We start from the raw sequence: 23,599 nt of genomic DNA on the forward strand, positions 1-23,599 counted from the left end.
GAATGTATGTTGAACTGTAGCAGTTTTATTGGCACTTCAAATCTGCATTGATGCTATTAATGATAAGCATAGTTTAAAAATTCAATAGCCAATGGAAATTAAGCAAAAAGTAAGTTATCAAATATGTGTTTAAACACGGAAGCTTATGTGTAAATTAAATGTAATAATTAACATGAAAGAGTACCAAAAATGAGTTCAGATAATAATAAGCATGATTATTACCACATAAGAAATGTTAGTGAATAGACAAAATATTTTTGGTAATAGAAGACTAAAAAGGGTTTGAAATAATGAATGAGAGTAGTGCCTGCACTTTTCTATGTACCTTGAGTTATCTGAAGGTACTTAGAAAATGTTTTGAAACTGTATTTCTTCTGTTCTGCAGTTCAAATGTCATTTCAATCAAGTATGTACTGCTCATCAAGCATTGAGGTAGACACTGGGTATCTACCCAGTGGAAATCACTGGTAAATAAGATTAAAGACAGCAGCACCTGCTATCACTGAGTTTACAATCTAGAAAAGAATATTGACAAGTAAACATTAATTATAATAGGAAAAATGTATGGTACCGGAGGGACACTAGGAAAACTCGGGTCAGTCAGGGAAGGTTTTATACTTGTAAAAAAAGCATGCATGTTCTGTTAACTCTGTGGGTTATGTTTCTAGGAGTCTTGATTGCCAGTTAGAAGAATGTGCCATAGAAAATGGTATCAAATTGAAGATTCAACCTCTTCCCTAAAATATGATTGGGAAATATCAAATATGCTATGGTATATGTACAATATTCACCTACTAAAGAAATAACACAGTACCTAATTGGATCCACATCCTTCATTTAAAGCCCTTGGGAATATGTGTGTTTCAGAATTTAGAATTTCTCAAAAATCATAAAGGCAATATGATGTATATGTAACACCAACTGTTCTAGAGATGCACAATGTAAGCAAACACATGAATATTTCTGCAGTGAAGTATGTGAATTGTCACTCTCGATCAGGTTTTCCTGCTACCTGAGTTTGCAGAAAACTTATAAAAGTATTTTGGCTTTTAAGAACTTTATGAATTTTGGAATTGTACATTAAAGGATTAACAGCCTCCTTTTCCATAAAAAGGTAGTTGGTCTTGGTAAATTAACAATAAGGATGCCTGGTGAAAATTTTACACTATTGTTATGCCTATGATACCAGTCATTCATTGAAATTAAGGGGAAAGATCTCACCCACTCCTCATTGATGGTATATTGACTGTCTCTCAGTAGTGGGGAGCATCAATGGGAAAAAGTAGGCAATATTCATATGGTTTCTTTACCACATTATGTCTAAGAGATTATGGCACATCAAAAGCTGTTTAAGTTTTAGGGACAAAGGAATCACAAAAGAATGAGAACTACTTTAAGTAGGAATTTTGATAACTTTATTGAATATTAGCCTCTCCAAACTAATATTTATGCCAAGGCTCAGGTCAGGGTAGTGTTGCATATATGCTGCTTTATAATACCAGTAGGTATAATAACTTAACGGATTAGTCTGAGTTTATTTTGAGGAACTTTTCATAGGGGAACTTTTTATATTTCAACATTTTCTCCAAAACTTTATTTCATTATAAAGTTTTTTTCCAGACTTTCATAAGTCAGTTAAGTTCCATGTTTAGCGAGATGCATAACCACCTATTAGTTGGGTTAAATAAAAAGAAAAAAATCAAATACCACACATTAAAAGATTTTTTGAAAGAGGGATTTGTGGTTTTATTTGGAAAAGATGTCCTTTTATTACAGGCTCCAGCCAGCTTTTGAGGGATGGGCCACTAAAGGAGAGGACAAACTAGAAACAGTTAAAACTATTTTTAGAGCATCAGGTTTTCATTGAAGCCCAAATACAAGCTGTTTTGACCTTCTCCCTAAAGACTTTTTTCCTCACAATTCCTGTGAATGTGATCACTGTTTTAAGCAAAGCATTTTGCCTGTCATAAATAAAAACCTATACTGATGTATGCAAGAAAATGAAGTCAAATTTGTATAGTTTCAGTGCTAAAAAAAATAACTATGAAATCATAGTCTCTAAAACATTCTCACTTCCTTACATACTTTCAAATATATAAGCACTGATGGTTAATTTTTAGCCAGTGCAAAACATTATAAAATTATAATTTTAATCTTTAAAAAATTGCTCTATGTATACATCTTTTACCAACTAGAGTACAAATTCTGTGAGAAGAGAATCTGGGCTTGCTTATTTGTTTGTTTGTTTAAATCTGCTGTTAACGAACAATGTTACAAATGAGCAGCCTTCTTTAAACATATTTATATAGTTTTTCAATTTTAACAAAATTCCTAAAAAATGAAAAACTTAAGTTTCAAGAAAGTGTGCCATTTTAATTCTAAGTATGCCAAATTGTTCTTTTAAAAAGTTAAATCAACAACTCATAATTTATAAGAATGCTGATTCCGCAATTTTCACTACTATTTTGTATTATTAAGGTTTTTAATCTTCCAATCTGAAAGATGAAAAATTACATCTCATTTCAATGTGTACTTTGATGATGAATAAAGTTAAGCAGCTTTTTATATTTTTATTTGCAATATATTTTTATTTGAACTGCCTGTTCTAGACTTTTCCCATTTTTGTATTGTATTATTTATTGATTTTTAAGACCTCTTAAGATAGTAAATAAATCAGCTTTTTATTAAATGTACTGTAAACATTTTTCCCCATTTCAGACTTCGCTTACATTATATTTTTCAAGAGAAAAGTATGTTTTGGTTTGTTTTTCTGACAGTGTCAGGTTTGTTAAATTGTGGTATCATCTGATAACTAAGGCAGCTTGCCTTCTCTTGAATTGCTTATTTGAGGTTTTTTTATTATTATTACTTATGATTATCTGACTAGAAAAAGTACTAGAAATATTTATAAATTTTTTTAATGTTTATTTCTGAGAGAGAGAGACAGTGTGTGAGTGGGGGAGGTGCAGAGAGAGAAGGAGACACAGAACTGAAGCTGGCACCAGGCTCCGAGCTGTCAACCCAGAGCCTGACACCAGGCTCGAACTCACGGACCCGCGAAATCGTGACCTGAGCTGAAGTCAGCCGCCCAACCAACTCAGCCAGCCAGGCGCCCCTAGAAATATTTATAAACGTGATCTTTGTGTTCTTTTTTTTTCCTTCTAAACAAAAGGTTGTTTTTATTAATTGGCAGCCCAATGGGTTTTTATACCTTAATACTAATTCAGGTTGGTTTATCTTCACAAATAAGCTATTTAGTCATGTTCTTCAGCCATAAATCTCCCCTTCCAAAGTAAATATCCTGCATAGATAGAACAAACAGGATCAAAACACAATAGAAAGCTTGAATGCTTAGGTGCTGGATTGGCTTCATTTGTGTGTGGGAGATGAAAGGAAAGTACCTGAGAGAGCCTTTACTGTGTAAGGAAATCTGTATCTTTCAATTCAAATCATTGTTTTAAATACTGTGAATACTTAAAGTTGTATGGCCTTGATGTATGATGTTAAAAAAACAACAGAATAAATAATTCTTCCATGTTTGTATAGCATATGTCCCCTTAATTTATTTTTCTGGGCAATTTCTTGCTATGAGAAATACAATGATAAAACTTGAATAATATACATACTGAATATAAATACTTTACAGCCACATAGAACTTTTAAGTTCTCTGTCAGTCTCATGGAATTCCTACATCTGGGGAGAGTTCACCAAAAAATTAGTGAGAATGGGAAGAGAGATAGAGGTTACATTTCTGTCTTTTAAATGCCCTCTTGTTCACTTTAGTAGTTATGTACATGTGTTCATCTTTACCAAGAGATGTATTAATTAATATTGTTTTGATAGGCCAAATATTTTAAAAATGCTTTTTAATCACAAATAAATGTTGTTCAAATTACTGAAACAATTTACATTAATTCCTGAAAAAAATTTAAATATCACTAAGCACTCTGGTTTCTCTTCAGATCATATAAACATTTTGCCTTTTATTTATTTTTTTTTTTAATTTTTTTTTCAATGTTGATTTATTTTGGGACAGAGAGAGACAGAGCATGAACGGGGGAGGGGCAGAGAGCGAGGGAGACACAGAATCAGAAACAGGCTCCAGCCTCTGAGCCATCAGCCCAGAGCCAGACGCGGGGCTCGAACTCACGGACCTTGAGATCGTGACCTGGCTGAAGTCGGACACTTAACCGACTGCGCCACCCAGGCGCCCCAACATTTTGCCTTTTAAATATCACCAGGCAACTTGGCATTCTTACAAAATGTTTTCGTATATCACATACAATTTTATAATCTAATTCACTTAATATATGGTGAATAACTTTATGTCATTATAATCTTTTACTATGTAGTTTAAATGGCTTTAAATCTATTGTATGATTGTATCATAATTTGTTTAACCCATTACTGTTACTGTTGAGTTGCTTTAAAATACTGCTGCAGTGGACAGATTTGCAGCTAAATATTTGCACATATCTGCAATTACTGCGTGGGACACAGATTCCTGGAAGTGGAATTATGAGTTAAAAAATACTTAGAATTGCTAGAAAAGGTTTTAATTAATTAGAAAAACAATTAGACTATAGAAGTGCCATCTGAAGAACTGCAGATTTTAAATCTCTTCGGGTATGTGGAAAAAAGAGAAATATGGTGCTGAGTGTTTTATAGTGGATAGATAACGTTTCATCTTGTCCTCTAATTATAAAATACATTACCATAAATACTTTCTGTGGTAAGAATGACCTAACTTTGGGGCTCCTGGGTGGCTCAGTCGGTTAAGCGTCCGACTTCAGCTCAGGTCATGATCTCACGGTCTGTGAATTAGAGCCCCGCGTCGGGCTCTGGGCTGATGGCTCAGAGCCTGGAGCCTGCTTCAGATTCTGTGTCTCCCTCTCTCTCTGACCCTCCCCCATTCATGCTCTGTCTCTCTCTGTCTCAAAAATAAATAAAAACATTAAAAAAATTTTTTAAAAAGAATGACCTAACTTGTAAAAGCTGTATATAAAAGTATATACAGTGATAGCAGGAATTTAATTTGAATGTATTACTTATGGTACAAGAACCGAGGCAATTTTTTCAAACTTTCTAGCCTTTTTTAATAACGGCTTTTTTCATAGCTGTCAAAGACACTGGCACATAATAGAGCAGAATGATGTGAAGCCATAAAAGGCAGAGTGTGTGTCCCATCAAAGAGCTGCCTTACAGTAGTTCAGATTGAGAAAGTTTAGACAGGAGTTAATAGCTTGTTTTGAGGATAGTAAGTCATCTACTGTTCTCAGTAAGCACGTCAAAATAGTGGACCAGCACTTGTGACAGGTTAATATAAATGATTTAAGACTTTGGGTGTATGTATATAGCATTAGAAGCACGCTGCCTATGAAAATTTTTTGGCAAAAAGGTAACAATTATGAGTAAGATGAACTCTTTTCAACTGTTCCTTTACAGCTGGCAATACCTTTTCACCTCTCCATTTATTTCATTTTAAGCACGAATAGAAAAATTTCATGGCCTGACTACATAGTACCTGGAATTAAAGATATATTCTCTCTTCTTGAAAAGATACGGGATCTTAGAGATAAATGGGGGAGGCAACAAATTTGGATTTTATTTTCATTTGTTACTTTTATTGCAAGATACAGAGAAAGACGGTAAAAACTCACACACACACACACACACACACACACACACACACACACACAACAGTGTATCATGTACTTAACACTCTTTTAAATTTGGTGGAATAAATAAACAGTATGCCATAAGGCTCTTGCCCATAAGAAGTTTAGGTTATTGTTGTTTGCTTGTTTCCAAATACTGTTGCAGTGAACACACTTCTTGCTAAAAACTTTAGACACAAATTCCTGGAAGCGGAATTGTTGGGTTCAAGAGTATATGACATCTTGTATCTGTATATAATGCTAATAATATATTTCAAAAAATGTATATGTATATATTGCCTTGTTTTTTGTTTTTTTTATTTTTTATTTATTTATTTTTTTAATATATGAAATTTATTGTCAAATTGGTTTCCTATATTGCCTTGTTTTTTAAAATTATTTTATAGTATAGAATGGAATTAAATAACCTATTAATTGTTCAGGGCAGGTAGTACAGGGAGAGGGAAGGCCTCAAGGAAATTGAACTTGGCCTCTAGAATGGGTGACGTATGAATAAGTAGAGAAGAAAGAGAGTGTAGAAGAGGAGAAACAACACAAATGAAGCAAAGGTACACCTGTGAATGTATTATATAAGAGGAGATAGTTTAGAAGTCAGCCTGGCAGGAGTGCCCCATCCTGTGGGATTATATCGGATAGGCGAGGTGAGTTGAATTACTATGCAAAGGCAGATTTCAGGGGTTAGGGAATAAGAAACTAACGTGGAGTTTTGAAAGCAGCAAAGGTCACTTGAAAGAAATAGCATTTTAGGAATATCAGGCTCACTTGGCACTGGGGAAGATTAATTGAAGCAGTATGGTTTTAGAAGTCAGAGTACCAGCTAAGGAGCAACGGTAATAATATAATAACAGACAACTGATGTGCTGGTAGCAGTGAGAATGGGAGAAAAGGATTCATATCAGAAACACTATAGAGAAAAACTGTGATCTGGTGACTAAAGAGATGTGAAGGGTAAAGAAGTAGTCGGTATTTTAAGATTTTCTGCCTAAGAGATAGGAACAACACAGTGCCATCAATAGGATGTCTTTTAGTTCAATGCTAAGAACTAATTTCATTTTCTTTTTGTATAACCCTAACTTATAAACTTATGAGAAAAAATATTAAGTTGAGTTTGAGAACACTACTGTCAGATGGCAGATATAAAACTCATCAAAATTGGCTTCCAGAAACTGAAGAGCAAAAGAAGGGAAGGCTTCTAAGGATTCTTCTCAAGGAATAATAGAAATACCCATGAGAATGTCTTTGGAATGATAGCTATTTAGATTATATAACTCTATTTCCCAGGTAATTAAACTCTTTCTGTGGAGTTTAGTGCTAAAAGTCAGAATGTCCAAAGTTATTCTGAATGATAAAGATTATTCTGAAGAGCTGTATCTCAAGCCATTCAAAGAGAGGCCAAATGTCAAGGCTGTGGTTTGAGGCATCATTCTTCAAAAGGCAATAGGTAACTCCTCTACTGGGCAAACGGCAGATTATTTCCTGAGGTGATATCGTTGGTGATATCTGAATTATCTGAACCAGGCTGGTGGGTGAATACTTAAAAGTCCAGATATAAGCAGCTGAAAGCAGCATATAGAAAGAATTTTTAGAATTATTTTATTTAAAAAGGCACATGATGAGGATAGCTATTAGCAAAGATTTACAGCAGTAATTCATTCCTATCATCTAGGTTATGTATTCAAAGAAATATTTCTACCAAATTTAGGTAACAAAATACATACCAGAAGATGTAAACACTACCATATTGTCCAAACCTAAACTAAACTGAGGAAAAATAACAAATTTATAATTCATGTATCATGCCTTATAGAATATCTGAAAAACCTTTAGGATTTTATCAGAAGGCAGGTTTGAGGCTCTTTTCTTCACACTCAGTTGAGAATTGCTCTCCAAGTAAGATAGAAGAATAGTTTTCATTGGCTTTACAAGTGGCTCTCGGGTACTTAGTTAATCATAATTATAAGTCCTTATTTATTATCTTTGCTGCCAAATGTATGGTAGTTTCTAGAATATAAAAATCTGTGTATTGTTAACAGTGCAAATACTGTAAATCTAAAGGAAATCATATGAAAAATCTATCTTGTTGATTACTCACTGTAAATAAATTAGAACATAAGTATAATTCACATTTAAGACCTTTGTAACTCAGTCCCTGAAGCAGTTTGCTAATGTCCTGTCAGCTGTGTCCCTATGTCACTAACATACTACCAATGAATAATCTAGATACTGAGAATAAAGCCCATTAATCCCTAATACTAACACTTTAACACATATAAGAAAGATGTATGTGATTTAATTTCAAGTCTTTTATGGTGCTTGAAAAGTATTAACTGTGAAGTGAATGGATATTAAAGAATGGAAATTACATTTACAAGTGGCATATAAAAATCAGAAAGAAATGAAACTCAGTCAGAAATGCTCATCTTTCTATGCCTCCAGAATTCTTTATCTATAAAGAATATATATATCTATAGATATAGATATATAAATATATAGATATCTATCTCTATATATATATATTTGGAATAGACACTGTTTTTGAGATGAAAATACAAACTTTTTTTACATATGTAGTATTAATCTTTATAGCATCTTCCCTTTTATATGTGGTTTAATGGCAATTTTAATTAAATAATGTATGTTCTACGGGCGCCTGGGTAGTTCAGTAGCTCAGGTCATTATCTCGTGGTTCATGAGTTCATGAGTTCAAGTCCCACATCCAACTGATAGCTCAGAGCCTAGAACTTGCTTTGGATTCTATGTCTCCTCTCTCTGCCCCTCCCCGTTTGCACTCTATCTCGCTCTCAAAAATAAATAAACATTTAAAAATTAACAAAAATAATAATAATGTATGTTCTATGACTATTATGTGTCAAACTTTTCAAAGAACTCTGCCTTTTCATGGCTATATTACTTTGCTAAATATTTATGTTTTAGAAAGATTAATTTCTTTTATTTATATAAAGAATTTAGGACTCCATATTACAATATCTGAGTCCGATAACATATAGTTTTAAACTGCCAGAAATAAGCAGTGACTACCTAGAAGTTTCATAATATCATGAATGCGATTAAACTTCAAACTTCTATTTGCTATATCCTTATCTTGAAACCAAGGATCAGTTCGCCATAGGAAAAAAAACTTTGACAATATAATTGAACAGTTTCAAAAACACTTACAAAGCAATGACTTATCAGTCTTAATTTTTAACAAAGACACTCTGAAAATAGTGAAACTAATATTTTAAATAGGACAGTGATACAACCAACAAAGAATCCATTTTGGTCTAAAAGAAATAAAGGATTTCTATATGCTTTCAGATGTAATTTAAGCAAGTGTTCATATGGATTGTCCTAAAAGCTGGGAAGCAGGGGCAGAACACAAAAACCAGAATAAGAAAAGGAGGAGGAATCTTCCCACAAATCTGCATCCTTTTTGAATATACCAGTATCATACCCTGGTTCAGTTCTTAGAAATCAAGAGTTTTAAATGAAGTAATTTAAATGGTTGACCCTGTTATCAGCTTGTCTTTCCCATATTTTGTCATGTGCCTGCTTATCAGTAATCCACATCCGTGGCAACTTCATTCCTTTGTGTGCTTCATTTTTTTCTCCTTGCAAGTTATAAAATCAAAAAGAAGAGACAAATTTTCAGAATCAGTAATTCATTAATGTTATCACATTAACTAAATCCCTCCTGAAGCAAAAAGGATAACCTTAACTTAGTTCTCACTTAGGGTGAAGTTTCATTTAAGATCTTTCCCACCAAGCTCCCCAACTCCCTCCATTTAAAAGAGAGGAATCTTGGGGTGCATGGGTGACTCAGTTGAGCAACCAATTCTTGATATCAGCTTAGCTTAGGTCATGATCTCAAGGTCGAGGGATCGAGCCCTGTGTGGGCCTCTGCACTGAATGCAGAACCTGCTTGGGATTCTCTTTCTCTTTGTCTCTCTGTCCCTGCCTCACTGGCACTCTCTCTCTCTCTCTCTCTCTCTCAAAATAAATAAACTAAAAAAAAATAACAAAATGACAAGAATCTATTCAGATAACTGCTTATTATATAATCTTCTTCTGCAAGGGCCCTTGACTAAATAAACTATTTACTTCAGGGGCGCCTGGGTGGCTCAGTCAGTTAAGTGTCCGACTTCGGCTCAGGTCATGATCTCACCGCTCATGAGTTTGAGCCCCGCACTGGGTCTGTGCTGACAGCTCAGAGCCTGGAGCCTGCTTTGGATTCTGTGTCTCCCCCTCTCTCTGCCCCTCCCCCGCTCATGCTGTGTCTCTCAGAAATAAATAAATGTTAAAAAAATTTATTAAAATAAATAAACAAACAAACTACTACAGATCTTCACATGGAGTAACTTGCTTTCTTTATTTTTGAAACCTCCTTTTAAGGGTCATCATCAAAATTTAAATCTATTTTTTAGAATCGAGAATGTAAATGAAATTCCTTTACTCTTTATTCCCTGTGTGTGTGTGCATGTGTGTATAATATCTATTCAGAAACAACTAAATAATATCCTGTTGATGTTTGAGAGCCTATTACCAAGTACCAGTTACTTTATGAACAAAATACACATTGTACTTGCTCTCATGGAGCTTCATGGGCCTTTTACTGGTGTTGAGTTTTCTTGGGAAACTTACATATGATTTGAATATCCTTTCATAGACAAAGTGAGAGTCCAATAAAATTGTCACTTGATCTTAATTCATCCTATTATCTCAATCACTTTCTGATGTTAAATTAGGGGCTTAAGCAAAATAACTCTATTATCTTCTATAAGTCCTTTTCTAGTGCTGCCATAGACTAATTGGAATCCACCAGACTATGTAGACATCTAATTTACTAACATTTACAAAAAACATTTACTAAGATTTACAAAATCTTAATCTCTGGGTAAAATGATACCAAAGTTATTATTTTAAAATCCGAAACTTGAAATAAAATTACCTTAGAGATACAGTAACAAAGGAAATATAGCTTTACCCTTTCTCCATGTTCTAATTGTAAAATGAGATGAAACAAATGTAAAGAATGCCAAGTTTTACATTAAATTTTGATTGTTAAATGTTTAACTTTTATTTTTACTAGTCACGTAAATTGATACTAATGACATTATGATTGATTGACAAGACTGATTTTTCAACGTTACATGGAAGATGGCAAATGTTAGTCTACATTTAAAATAAAGGCAAGTTGGCTCCTGGGTGGCTCAGTCTGTTGAGCATCTGACTCTTGATCTTGGCTCGGGTCATGATCTCACAGTTCCTGGGTTCAAGCCCCGCATCAGGCTCTGTACTGGCAGTATGGAGCCTGCTTAGGATTCTCTCTCTATCTCTCTCTCTGTCTCTCTCTCTCTCTCTTCTCCCTCCCCCACTCACACACACACACACACACACACACACACACACACACACACACCTACCTCTCTCGCTCACTCTCTCTCTCTCTCAAAATAAATACGCTTAAAAAAATAAAATAGAGTTAAGTTTTCAGTGCTTGTCTACACATTGAATAAGGAATGTGTGTATCTAATCTAAGCAGAGTTGAGTGTGCATGTGCTAAGATTTTTTTAAGTTCTATTTAATCTCAGAGATAAAGTTTACTGCTTAATTTCTGAAGGAATGATAATTCTTTAAATATAATGATATCTTCTAAGTGATAATGCTTCATATAATGACATCAGAGGAGCTAAATTAATCTATCCATATTATTTTACCCTTTATTATAGTTACTTGAAATATTTTTTTATACAGCAAAATGGTTTTGGGGAAATGATTGAATTGGATTTGACATGAAATTTATGCTAGAAATCAACAAGCTAATTAGTAAATGGTTAGTCATGATGCATTAAAACTAAATATTGTTGACTGTATGTACCCAATTTGTTGTTTTTCTTATTTTTCTTTTAATAGTGGTAGATGCAGCCAAAAATATGAGTTGACAACAAATAGGGACAGTTTTATATGCAGACAGAGATGACAGTCACATTCCTGGTTTCATTTAAGAGATAATGCAATCCCCAAGATATATCTATTTTCATACCTATGAATTGATATTTAAAAATCAGAAATAAACAGATTTAGGTTATGCTTTGTTTCATAATAGAATGCAGAAACTCTTAGCCTTTTTATCAATCATATAACATTGTTCTCAGAAAACATTTTTTTAAACCCAGTATTAAGAATCAAAGGGAGGAGAATGCGAGAGGATTAGACTCTTAATGGGAAGCAAGAGAAGTACCATTGGATCAACTTCTGCGCAGCATCGGTTTTAACTTTTGGTTTTTGGTTGTGGTTTTCTCTCTCTCTAGATGTCTTTATTACTAGTGGAATTCTGTTTCAGCAGTTATCACTACCAAATTATTTTAGGCTCTTTGAGAAATAAAGACAAACTTGACCACTCTCACAATGCTGTCCCATGATTGGCCCAAACAGAACAAAGGTTACTTGGACTACTTTGTAAGAGGTGTAGGGAAGGCATGACCCAAAATCATTATGAAAACCATAATAATTTTGTAAACTTAAAAAAAATTTTTTTTAATATTTATTCATTCTTTGAGAGAGAGGGAGACAGCGTGAGCTGGGGAGGGACAGAGAGAGAGGAAGACAAAGAATCTAAAGCAGGCTCCAGGCTCCGCGCTGTCAGCACAGAGCCCAATGTGGGGCTCAAACCCATGAACCATGAGATCATGACCTGAGCCAAAGTCGGACACCCCACCAACTGAGCTACCCAGGCACCCTTGTAAACTTTTATTTCCTGAGTATCATCTTGTGTTTGGGATAGTAGAGGCTGTGAAAACTATGTATACTTAATTTACATTACTGATTTGAAAGTTATTTTTAGGTCAAAACTAGAGCTGAGAATGTACCACTTTTGCTAAATGCAGCCTTTTAAACTGAATGTATCTAAACAAAACCTAGACATGTACTTTGCTTCAGCCTATGAAGGCTGTAGGTTTACCAACATTTCAGTACTTGTGGGAATTCTTAAATCTCATGGCAATCATAAAGTATTGGAGAGACCTCAACACAGCAAACCAAGGAGGTAGTAAGAGGGCCTTTTTAAATGCACTCTTTGGTATCTACATAATCTCAAATATTTTACGAGGATTAACAGGAGACAAATGCTTGATACTAATTATTATATCCATGTAAATTTATCACTGACATGTTAACCAGGCTAAGATTTGTTACACAGTCCTTTGTCAAGACTTTTTAAAAGCTTCCCTAGACCTTTGCTTTGGTAATATTTTTCTAAGAAATTAACAAATACCTTTTAAATCTGCTTTATTATAAAAATCTTAAAAGTGGTGCTCATCTAGAATTCCTGTTTATTATCTACTTATAATGAAATATTTGTGAAGTTCTTTTCAAAATATTTTGTATGGATTTATATAGTAAACAATTGTCCTATATCTTCTTTCCTTCATTAAATTGGCCTGGTGATTGACTTTCTGTATTCTTGCCAGTATCATTTTTTTCCTCATTATCTCTAGTATAATTACATTGGAAATCTTATTTTTGCTATTAATATTACAATGTCCTGTTCCAGATAAGTAAATTATGCCCATTTCCAGATTAGCCACAATTTATTATTAACACTGAGTTTGCTAACAAGAATATAAAAATGTATTAGGCTTTAAATTTTATTAAAAAAACAAGATACATTTGTAAGTCCATATTCATTTAAAAAATGATATCTTTTTCGGTAAGGCAAAGTGCATAATACCATCATAGTATTGTTAAGTTGGTAATATTTTGGAATTTATTATTTGCTTTTAATAAAGAATGACTCGTGGACTTTCCAGTGAAGCGTTTCAGTAAATATATCTTGAATGTTGAAACACAGGTAGACCAACCCTTAAAATTAAATTTAAAAATAGAGTAAATGCTATGTGCTGTGAACCATACCAGGCATGATATCAACTTAAGCAAGCAATGGTCTACAAATTCATCATATTTGCCAAATACCATCACAGCCCAGAAACTCTTGTTTCCATGCCACAGATGATCAGATTAGACCTATCTGGATATTTGTAAAAGCCCAAATTAAGCTCTTTAGGTACTCTAATTGAAATAGTTGAGTGCTTTTGGATGGCACCCTACAGCCAGTCCAGTTATGTTAGTTGCAGACCTACTCACTGATGTAGCCACTAAGGACTGATTATCTCTGGGAGCCAGGCTGTTCCCAGTTACCCATACTTGGTCTTGCAAGTCTAGCTGCAACTCAGAAATTAACCTCTAGGGGCGCCTGGGTGGCGCAGTAGGTTAAGCGCCCGACTTCAGCCAGGTCACGATCTCGCGGTCCGTGAGTTCGAGCCCCGCGTCAGGCTCTGGGCTGATGGCTCAGAGCCTGGAGCCTGTTTCCGATTCTGTGTCTCCCTCTCTCTCTGCCCCTCCCCCGTTCATGCTCTGTCTCTCTCTGTCCCAAAAAAAATAAATAAACGTTGAAAAAAAAGAAATTAACCTCTATAACTGGTAGGTAAGGAAGAAGAACTCTAATATATCTTGATTTTAACAGTCATTTGGCAGACTATCTCAAAATACCTTTGTGGACAAGATCAAGAAGGGATTGCACAGTTCTGGTAATTCATAGCTTATTGAATAGGAATACATATTATGACCCTGTAGGGTTGTCTGTGAGAGTTTGTCTCAGTACTTTTTTTGTTCAACATATTTCAATTACCTAAGTTAAAAACATAAAAAGGGGCGCCTGGGTGGCGCAGTTGGTTAAGCGTCTGACTTCAGCCAGGTCACGATCTCGCCTTCCGTGAGTTCGAGCCCCGCGTCGGGCTCTGGGCTGATGGCTCAGAGCCTGGAGCCTGTTTCCGATTCTGTGTCTCCCTCTCTCTCTGCCCCTCCCCCGTTCATGCTCTGTCTCTCTCTGTCCCAAAAATAAATAAAACGTTGAAAAAAAATTAAAAAAAAAAAAAAAAAAAACATAAAAGGTAAATTTATCATAACTACAAGAAGTGATAAACTCTAGATGCCAAAAGATACTAATTTGCTGGAAAAATGAGCCAAATTTACCAAACTGAAATCTAGCATAGATAAAGCTAAAATCTTGCTTTTAATATCAATATTATGGAATAAAAATGGCCATGATTTTTTTTTGCAACTGCTCCTGTCAAAATGTGGAATTTATTTCCCTGCCCTTTGAATCTGGGCTGTCCTGTGACTCCCTTTAACCAAGTGATGTTGTACAACTTTTAAGCAAGGCCTCAAGAGACCTTCCTGAGTTCAGTGTTACCCTCTTGCTGATGTGTTCACCAGGTAAATAAGTCTGGGCTCATCTGGTTGAGAATGAGATACCATAGAAAGAAAGAGTCCCAGCAGAAGTCAGCACACCTGTCAGGGACATGACCACCCCACCCCAACTGACTGCAGCTGAATGAGTGAACATGGGCAAGGCTAGCAGAACCACCTGACTGCCCCAAGCCCGAATGGACGTGAGTAGATAAAATAGCTGCCTTTTTAAGCCACTACGTTTCGGGTGGTTTATTGTGCAGCAATAAATGGAAAAGAAATATTAATCGTATATGAAATAGAACAGACTTGGCTTGGCCTGATAGTCAAAGCAGGCTAGCGTTTTAAGGTTAAGTCAGTAGTGAAACATGGCAGCATTGAAAGAGAAGTAAAAGTCTAAATCAACGAAGGTATCAGGCCCATGTTTCTTTATAATGATTAAACTGGATTATTATATAGGGGCCAATTATTTTTAAAGACACTAGACATACCAGAGAATATCCGCAAAGAGTACCAATAATGGTGAGCAGTCTACTAACTTGAATGTACCAGCCATTTGAAGACTGGAAGTGTAAACAATAAAAACCAGTAAAGACTGCTTTCTTAACATTTTGATAACACCTCATATGAGAAATCAAGTAAGGTAATGATTTAAAAGGTATGTCTACGGGGATGAGTGGGAGATCCAAGGAGGTATGTTGAAATAAGGAATAGGGGCGCCTGGATAGTTCACTTGGCTGAGGATCTGACTCTTGATTTCAGCTCAAATCATGGTCTCACTGTTATGGGTTGGAGCCCTGTGTGGGGCTCTGTGCTGGGCGTGGAGCCTGCTTAGGGTTCTCTTTCTCCCTCTCTCTCTGTCCCTCCCCTGCTCGCACTCTCTCAAAAAAAATAAATAATAATAATACAAGGAATAATTTTTGGCCATGTAATTATTATTTGGTTCCCCATTCTTTTCACTTTCTACCAATTCTTGTTTCCACCTTCTTCACCATGACTTTTCAACCCACTCTCCCATCTACTCCTACACTCACTTTTTCACTTACAAACTCTTTCTTCATTTTGTTTCAAATGTAAATAGTCTTTCTTCTTTTCTCAGCTTCATTCTTTCCTCATGTGGTATTTCTTATTTCTTATGTGTTCTTTTTGTGAGCATCTATGTGTGTTCATATTTATATGGCCGTGTCTCTATTTATTCACAAGTATATGTGGATATGCCCATTTTTATAGGCATCTGTGTATCTTTTCAGTTACATTTTGTGGCTAAAATGGAGCAAGAACTTCTTACCACATTGATTACAATTTATGCATGGGAGAATGGGTGCACTCTATCCATTGGCTAATCCATTGGCTATTCACTTTCATACAGCTCTGTGCTTCCTCCTTCCCCATCTTTCTCTCCTTCTCTTTATTCCTCTGATCTCAGCTCTTTTCAGTCTGCTTTGTGGCACCTTCTTTCCATTGTTACTACCTTGCATCTATCCACAACTTCTACGCTGAATGTTTCACACACACATTCTACCTGAAACAAACTTACCAAGGACACTTGTTTCCTAGCAGCCCAGTCTCTTCCCCATACCCATATACTAGGACAGCAGCCTTTTTCCTGTACCCATATACCAGGAAGGAGAGTTCTTCTCGTTCCCCTTTGCTTCTTTCATACCTTCTACATCGATGTAAAAACACTCGCTTCTTTGAGATTTACACCATCCAGCTTTCTCACTCTCTGTCTCATCTTTTCAGTGATATCTACTGATCTCCTGATCAGTGCCATTTCCTTTAAATGTATTTCAGGCATCTGATTCAATGTCTTCCTTTCTATCTACCCCAACTTCTGCATTCATACTAAGAAACTTCAGTGTCAATGTCAGTAATGTGTCTGTTCCTTTGTCCCTTGAATGCTAATGACTTTTACCTCTTATCCACTTCAACTACAATAGATGTTGGCAGAACTTTTCTGAATATGAAATCTTAAGATCACACTTGCCTCTCCAACAATGACCACAGCCTTACTCCCAACTACTCTTGCTTTTTAGCTTAACCACAAATTAAGACATCCAGTCTCTTGCTCCTTTCATTCTTTTCCTGAACTGACAGCCCTTTTAGACTTGCTTTCTTCCCTACCCAATCTGAATTCTAGGTTCAATCACTTTTTCTCAAGGACACAGTCTTCTTGTACCTGTGTCTTACACTATAAGTCATAAACTCTCAATTACTTTTATTATTTCCCCTCCCCATATCTATCCCCAAAGGATAGACCTGATGTGAAAACTAGAAGTCATACTACTATGATGATCAGTATCTCTACAAATTTGCAGTCTCTAGCTATAGCTGGATCATCAATCTCACCTAATATTTCTTTTGCATATTCCAAGGCACCTCCCTTCCTTGTTCACATTAAACATTCAGCATTTTCTGGGGCGCCTGGGTGGCGCAGTCGGTTAAGCGTCCGACTTCAGCCAGGTCACGATCTCGCGGTCCGTGAGTTCGAGCCCCGCGTCAGGCTCTGGGGCTGATGGCTCAGAGCCTGGAGCTTGTTTCGGATTCTGTGTCTCCCTCTCTCTCTGCCCCTCCCCCGTTCATGCTCTGTCTCTCTCTGTCCCAAAAATAAATAAACGTTGAAAAAAAAATTAAAAAAAAAAAAAAAGCTTCTTCAGCCATACATTCCCCTATAACTATAATCCTCTTTACTTTCTAGCCAAGCTCTTATAAAACAGCCTGTACTTAGCCTTCAATTTTCACATTCCTCTCAGGCTTCCTCCTACTTCCCTCATGCCATTAAACTGCACTGAGAAGGTGGTCATTTCCCAATTGCCAAATCACATGGGCAGTTCTCACTTTGATATTGGTTAAGTACTTAAACTGTTGATAGCTGCCTTCTTGAACTGTTCTTCTCTGAATTCTGTGACAGCACCTAGTCTTGATCCATCTTTTACATCCCTATATCCTCAAATTCTTTTGCCAGTCTCTTTACTTTAAATATTTGTTTTCTTTGGATTTCTATCCTATTCCCACATCTCTTCTTCTTCTTAATTTGTCTTTCTAAGCATTTCCATCTACTCCTGTGGCTTTAGTTACAACCTAGAGCAACCTAGTCATGACCCAACTCTTCAGCCTCACTTTCTACCATTCTCCACCTCTAACTTTGTGATCCTGAGAAAACAAATGCTATCAATAGCACTTGACACATATCATGCTTTTCATGCCTCTGTGCCTTCACAGATATTATTTCCTTTGTCTGAAATGCCCATCCTGCCCCTCTCCATCCCCTCCCTTCTTAAGATGACTATTTCCTTCTTATCCTTCAATACTTAACTCAGGCAAAATCCCAGGAAGACTTTATATGCCTTTCCTCTCCTCCTCTACCCAAACTAGGTTCTGCTTAATATCTGCGTATCCTTTTATTACAGCATTTTTATCAGTAACTTGTTGTTGAAGTTATCCATATAAAGATCTATTTCCCCACCCTACTGTTCCTTATACGCTGGGACCATGTCCTGCTTTTTGAATAATCAATGCCTAGAACAGCACCTGGTACATAGGAATTACCAAACAAATGCTTATTGATTGAACCGAAATCTATATCATAAACCTAGAATTCTCTCTTTAAGACAAACTCTTATATCCAAGTATCTATTAACATCCCACTTATATGTCCCACCAACACCTCAAATTCATGTGTACCAAGCTGAACTCATCTTCACACACACATGCTCCCCAACAAATTCTTCTGTTCTTCCTCTGCACTGTCTTGGTTAGTATATCACTATCCATCTAGTCACCAAAATCAGACACCCAGTAGTCATCCTTCTTGCCCACCCCATCTCTCCCCATCCTGCCCTCAGAAGTCACTAAGTCCTTGGGATCCTATACCTAGATATCTTTCAAACTTGTCCCCTTTTTTCCATCTACACTGCTGTAGTTTTAGTTCAAGCCTTTAAGTCTCGTTAGGATATTGTTTTTTTATTATAGTAAATCTTCATAACAAAGTTTACCATCTTAACCATTTTAAAGTGTACAGTTATATGGCCTTAAACACATTCATGTTATTGGCTCACAAAGATTATTTTAATCAGGAGCTATCTGGACTTCCTACCTATAGGCTAACCTGTCTCCATCCCATTCCTACATCTTTGCCACTATAATCTTTCCATAATGCAAATGATGTTACTAGATGTGTTAAAATCCACTCACTGCTTCCCACTGTCACCATTAGTGGTTTCTTCACAAAGTTTTCACAGGTCCAAGCTGAAATGAGAAAACTAAATAAATAAAATGTACCAAGTTTTCCTAAATTTTTTCAACTTAATGGATGACATTAATCAACATAAATACTGAAACATGCATGGGGGGCAAAGTCAATTTTGCTTTAGATATGCTAAGTGTCATATGCCTGTAGAAAAAGCAAAAGGAGATGTCTTAAAGGCAGTTGGGTATGTGAGTCTGAAACTCCGAAGGGAGTGAGAGTAATTCAAGCCCACGAAAACTCAGAAATATGCCTTAAAAGTTGGTAGTACTTTTGGGAGCAGTATAGTACACCAGAGAGATCAGGGGGGTGGTAATTAGACTTACCATCACATCCTAGCTCCAAACTCACTAGCAATAGGGCTGTGATCAAATTACCCTCTATATGTTTTGGTTTTGTCAACCAATGATAATGTCTACTCTATGGAGTTATCATGAAAATTAAATATGTGCATAATTTGCTTCTCATAATTCATAGCACATAATCAGTGTTTATCAAGAATTATTTACTGTTTAACATATCTCATAATATTCATTAAGAGTGAAAAATAGGGGCGTCTGGTTGGCTCAGTCGGTTGAGCATATGGTTTTGGCTCAGGTCATGATCTCACAGTTTGTGATTTCAAGCCCCACGTCAGGCTCTGTGCTGACAGCTCAGAGCCTGGAGCCTGTTTTGGATTCTGTGTCTCCCTCTCTCTCTGCTCCTCCCCCGCTCGTGCTCTGTCTCTCTCTCTCTCTCTCTCTCAAAAATAAATAAACATTTTTTTTTTAAAGTGAAAAATAAAAGTAAACTGATTAGGAAAATTGGTAAATAACTATGTCGGAAAATTATGTATTCCATTGAGTATATACACGTTATCTAAATACATAGAAAATATAAAAATCATGTTAATTGAAAAAATAAGATTTCTGTCTGAAATATATCTGTAGGTATATTTTTCAAATTTACTATAGTAAACAGTAGTTTGTAACTATTATTTCCTAATTACGTGCAATGTCATCAATTTACTTTGTTAATGTGTTACTAAAATCGCAGGTGAAATATACCCACAAATACTTTCCCAATTTAACTTAACTAAGAACTTAAGGAAAATTTTTTATGAAGCTAAATAATCCATTAAATCTGAAATCTGTCGCTCTCTAGTAACCAAGCCCTAGTGGAAGTAACTTTGAACTAAGAACAAGGAAACCAGGCCCAGATTTGTTACTGTTTTACTACAGTCCTTGTATAAGGGTTTACTTGTCTGTGCTTCAGTTTCTTCATATTTGAAGAACTCCTAATGGAGTTCTCCTAATGGGGAACTCCTAATCCTAGCTCTAACCCTTTTCCTATTTCATGAAGCCCTTGGGAAACTACTGTTGAGTAACATCTGAAGCAGTTGGAACCTAATTTAATAAGCTACATACTTTTTTAAAGGATATTGTTGATTTGGACAGTAAAGAATAGCCTGCAGGCGAATCCACAAGGTGCTTCGACAGACGTATGCAGCTACCTTCCTGTTGGCACGGTCCACGTCTGGCAGGTGAATTCCATTCCTTACAAGAAGGAATAGGTGCTTCATTGTGTTTCAGAAGTCAGTACGCTTTTACAGAACGAAGTCATTGACATTTTTCTCATTTCTGAGATCAAATTTTCATAAATCATTCAACCTGGATAAACTGAGAATGTGGTTCATCTAGTAATTATTGAAACATAGTAAAGGGCAGTGCAAGATGTGATATTTAAGTATTTCCTCCTAACCTCTTACCTTAGCAAGGCATAAGAGTTCTAAATGGAAATATGTCCTAATTTATAAAAAGGAAACTAAAGTAAGATGAGCCTATTAGCAAAGGAAAAGTCAAAAGAGGCACAACACAAATTCATCTCAGTAATTTGGAATGCCATTGATTCTGAATTCATAGTAATAATGATAACTATACAGAGTACAACTTTTCCATTATGAGGAATTTTTTTAATGGTAGTGTAAATCAGATTGTAGGGGAAGGATATAACTAACCAACATGAAAGTAATATTTTCTGCCTTTTTTCCAATATATGCCAAAAAATGCTATTAATGGCCTGTCAATGTTTCCACTGGGAGTCATTTTTTAAGTTAATTGAGGTTACTATCATACTTTAACAATACATTTAAAATTTCATCCTGACATTTTTCTTGCCCCTTCTCCAAAATTAAGTTAGTGAAACTTTGTCTTAAAGAATTTATGTAATCCTATATAAATCATCATATTCTTGTTTTCTGTTAACTGAACTCCATATATGCACAATCATCCAATAAACTTGAGCTAACTTTCAGTGTTGCATGTAAACCAGAGTGTGTGACACTAAGAATACCCTCATTCCTTTAGGGTCTAGCTCTGTGCTATGTTTATTTGCAAAGGACCCTCATGCATGGATCCATATAAATGAGGCAAGCTGGAGCAGACTAGACTATGTCGCTCACCAGTCTTTGAGGAAGAAGATTGTGTATATATGAAAACTGGAAGATTTCTGTGTGTGTAACATCAAACATGATTTTTTGTTGAGGTTTTATGCTTTCCGTAAAAAAACATAATAACAGGAGAAAAATTAATGGTCTGATTCCATCATCTCTTCTCAAGCAAAATCTCACTGATCCACATGAATGTGATCTCCCTCCCGTAGAGTAGCCTAAGAACACTACAGAATAGACTTTTGAACTTTTGACTTTATTTTCAAACTTATTTTTAACTATTTTTAAACTTATTTTTAAAAACTATTTTTAAACTTTTGACTTTAAATGGTGAGTTTTTAATCAATTTAAAAAAATCACATATCCTTGATTAGAAACTATAGAGTCGTTGCTAGCCTATTTACATTACTCAGAATAGAAACTTCTTTTTAAATGTAGTACCAAAAGTCTGGTTTTATTAGCATCAAACCATTTGTGTATACCTAAATTATTTTCATGCCACTAAAGCATGAGTTTTTTCCAGCTAGCTACCTAATTCCTAATTATTTTCATCAGCTGACTCTTTGAAAAAGGAAGAAATTTAATGCATATGAATTGTACAACATAATAATGTGTTACTTATTTACCTAAGTAACAGGTGTGAGGTTGATAGTATTTCTGAATTAAAATATATATTTCTTAGGTAAAAATCAGTTTGAAACTGCTCTGCATTTAATGTGCCATCTTCGCATTGCATAATAAATGATTCATTCACAGCCTTCATGCAAGCAGGTAAATGTAGTGAAATGAGTATGTTATAGTTTTTCATGTAGCGTCTAAAACTGACATAATCTGAAGATGTGGGTTAAAGTTTGTGTTGTTACTGTTTTTTTTAACCTCAGATACGTGGCACTCTGCACCAGTGTCTCTTGCTGACAGTAATGCTTTGTCTCGTAACACGACTACCAAGACTGCTTGGTCACAGGCAAATACTGTTCTTTTTCAGCCAAAACATTCCTGACAATAATTGTACTTTTTGTATCCTTTTTTTCCCCCTCCCCCCACCTGCCCCCAACCTAGGCTGGAAAGGCTGGTGGACGTCCTGAGGAAGAAGGTTGGAACAGGGACCATGAGGACAGTGATCTGACTGAAAAAAACGACAGTCTGGGGAAGCAATCACATCTGGTGACCAGGCTGCTTCATTCAACACTGTGTAAACACTAAAGCCTTAACTTAGCAAACAGTTGTTAGAAGTGGGACACTCCAACCACATTCCAAGCTGAGATAAAATCAGATCACAAATGTTTAACCACTTTGCTGCTGACTTATTTATCCAAATGTATTAACTACAGACTTTTACCAATGAGTAGCTATAAAGTTGTAGCTTATTTTGTAACTATTTTATATCACTCTATTTGATATAAATCTTTTTACTGAGAGGCCATTATAGGTCATATCTTCACATACGGCCCTTTCTGAATCAAAATGCAGCAAAGTAAATATTGTCTAAACCTTAATCCATTGTGTTAGGTCAGAACTTCAAATACGTGCATTTTTCAATATAGAGTTTATTTCTTAACTGATGAGAGCAGCTCAGACATGAGAATGTATAGTCTTCCTCCAATGCATACACATGATCTTTGTTAATATTAAAGAATATTAAATATAAATACCAAGAATTAAATGTATAATTTGCTCCAATAGTTTGGTACATTAAAATTACATTAATCAAGGAATGATTTTTGTTTCACTACAAATAATACAAACTGTTTTCAATAAAAAAGAGGATATTGTTCATGTGTACTTATGGATTCATATTGTCGATGTTTTTAATGTTGTGTCTGAATAATGATCTAAACTCTATTTAAACTGTAGAAAGTGCCAAGTCTGTCTAATAGGCTGGGACACCTCTGGCTTGAAAATTAGCATGTGCCAGCATGACTCTCAAAGGCAAGAGGCCATCAAAAACGTTAAGTATTCTTTTTGATTATCTTTATTTAGATTATCATTTGAATTTTTGT

At 35.5% G+C, this 23,599-nt stretch overlaps 1 protein-coding gene across 4 annotated transcripts in view; it reads left to right on the forward strand.

Moving 5' to 3' along the window:
* Positions 1-23,373, forward strand: part of MIPOL1 (mirror-image polydactyly 1) — a 328,723-nt gene extending 305,350 nt beyond the window's left edge. For all 4 annotated transcript variants that reach the window (XM_045450737.1, XM_045450735.1, XM_045450734.1 and 1 more), the window contains one exon: positions 22,659-23,373. In XM_045450737.1, the coding sequence (XP_045306693.1) occupies positions 22,659-22,725 (67 nt within the window). In that variant the 3' untranslated portion in view covers positions 22,726-23,373. The remainder of the gene's footprint in view (positions 1-22,658) is intronic.
* The last annotated feature ends 226 nt before the right edge of the window (positions 23,374-23,599 follow it).

The sequence above is a fragment of the Leopardus geoffroyi genome, chromosome B3 (assembly GCF_018350155.1).
Source record: "Leopardus geoffroyi isolate Oge1 chromosome B3, O.geoffroyi_Oge1_pat1.0, whole genome shotgun sequence".
NCBI classification, from domain to species: Eukaryota; Metazoa; Chordata; class Mammalia; order Carnivora; family Felidae; genus Leopardus; species Leopardus geoffroyi.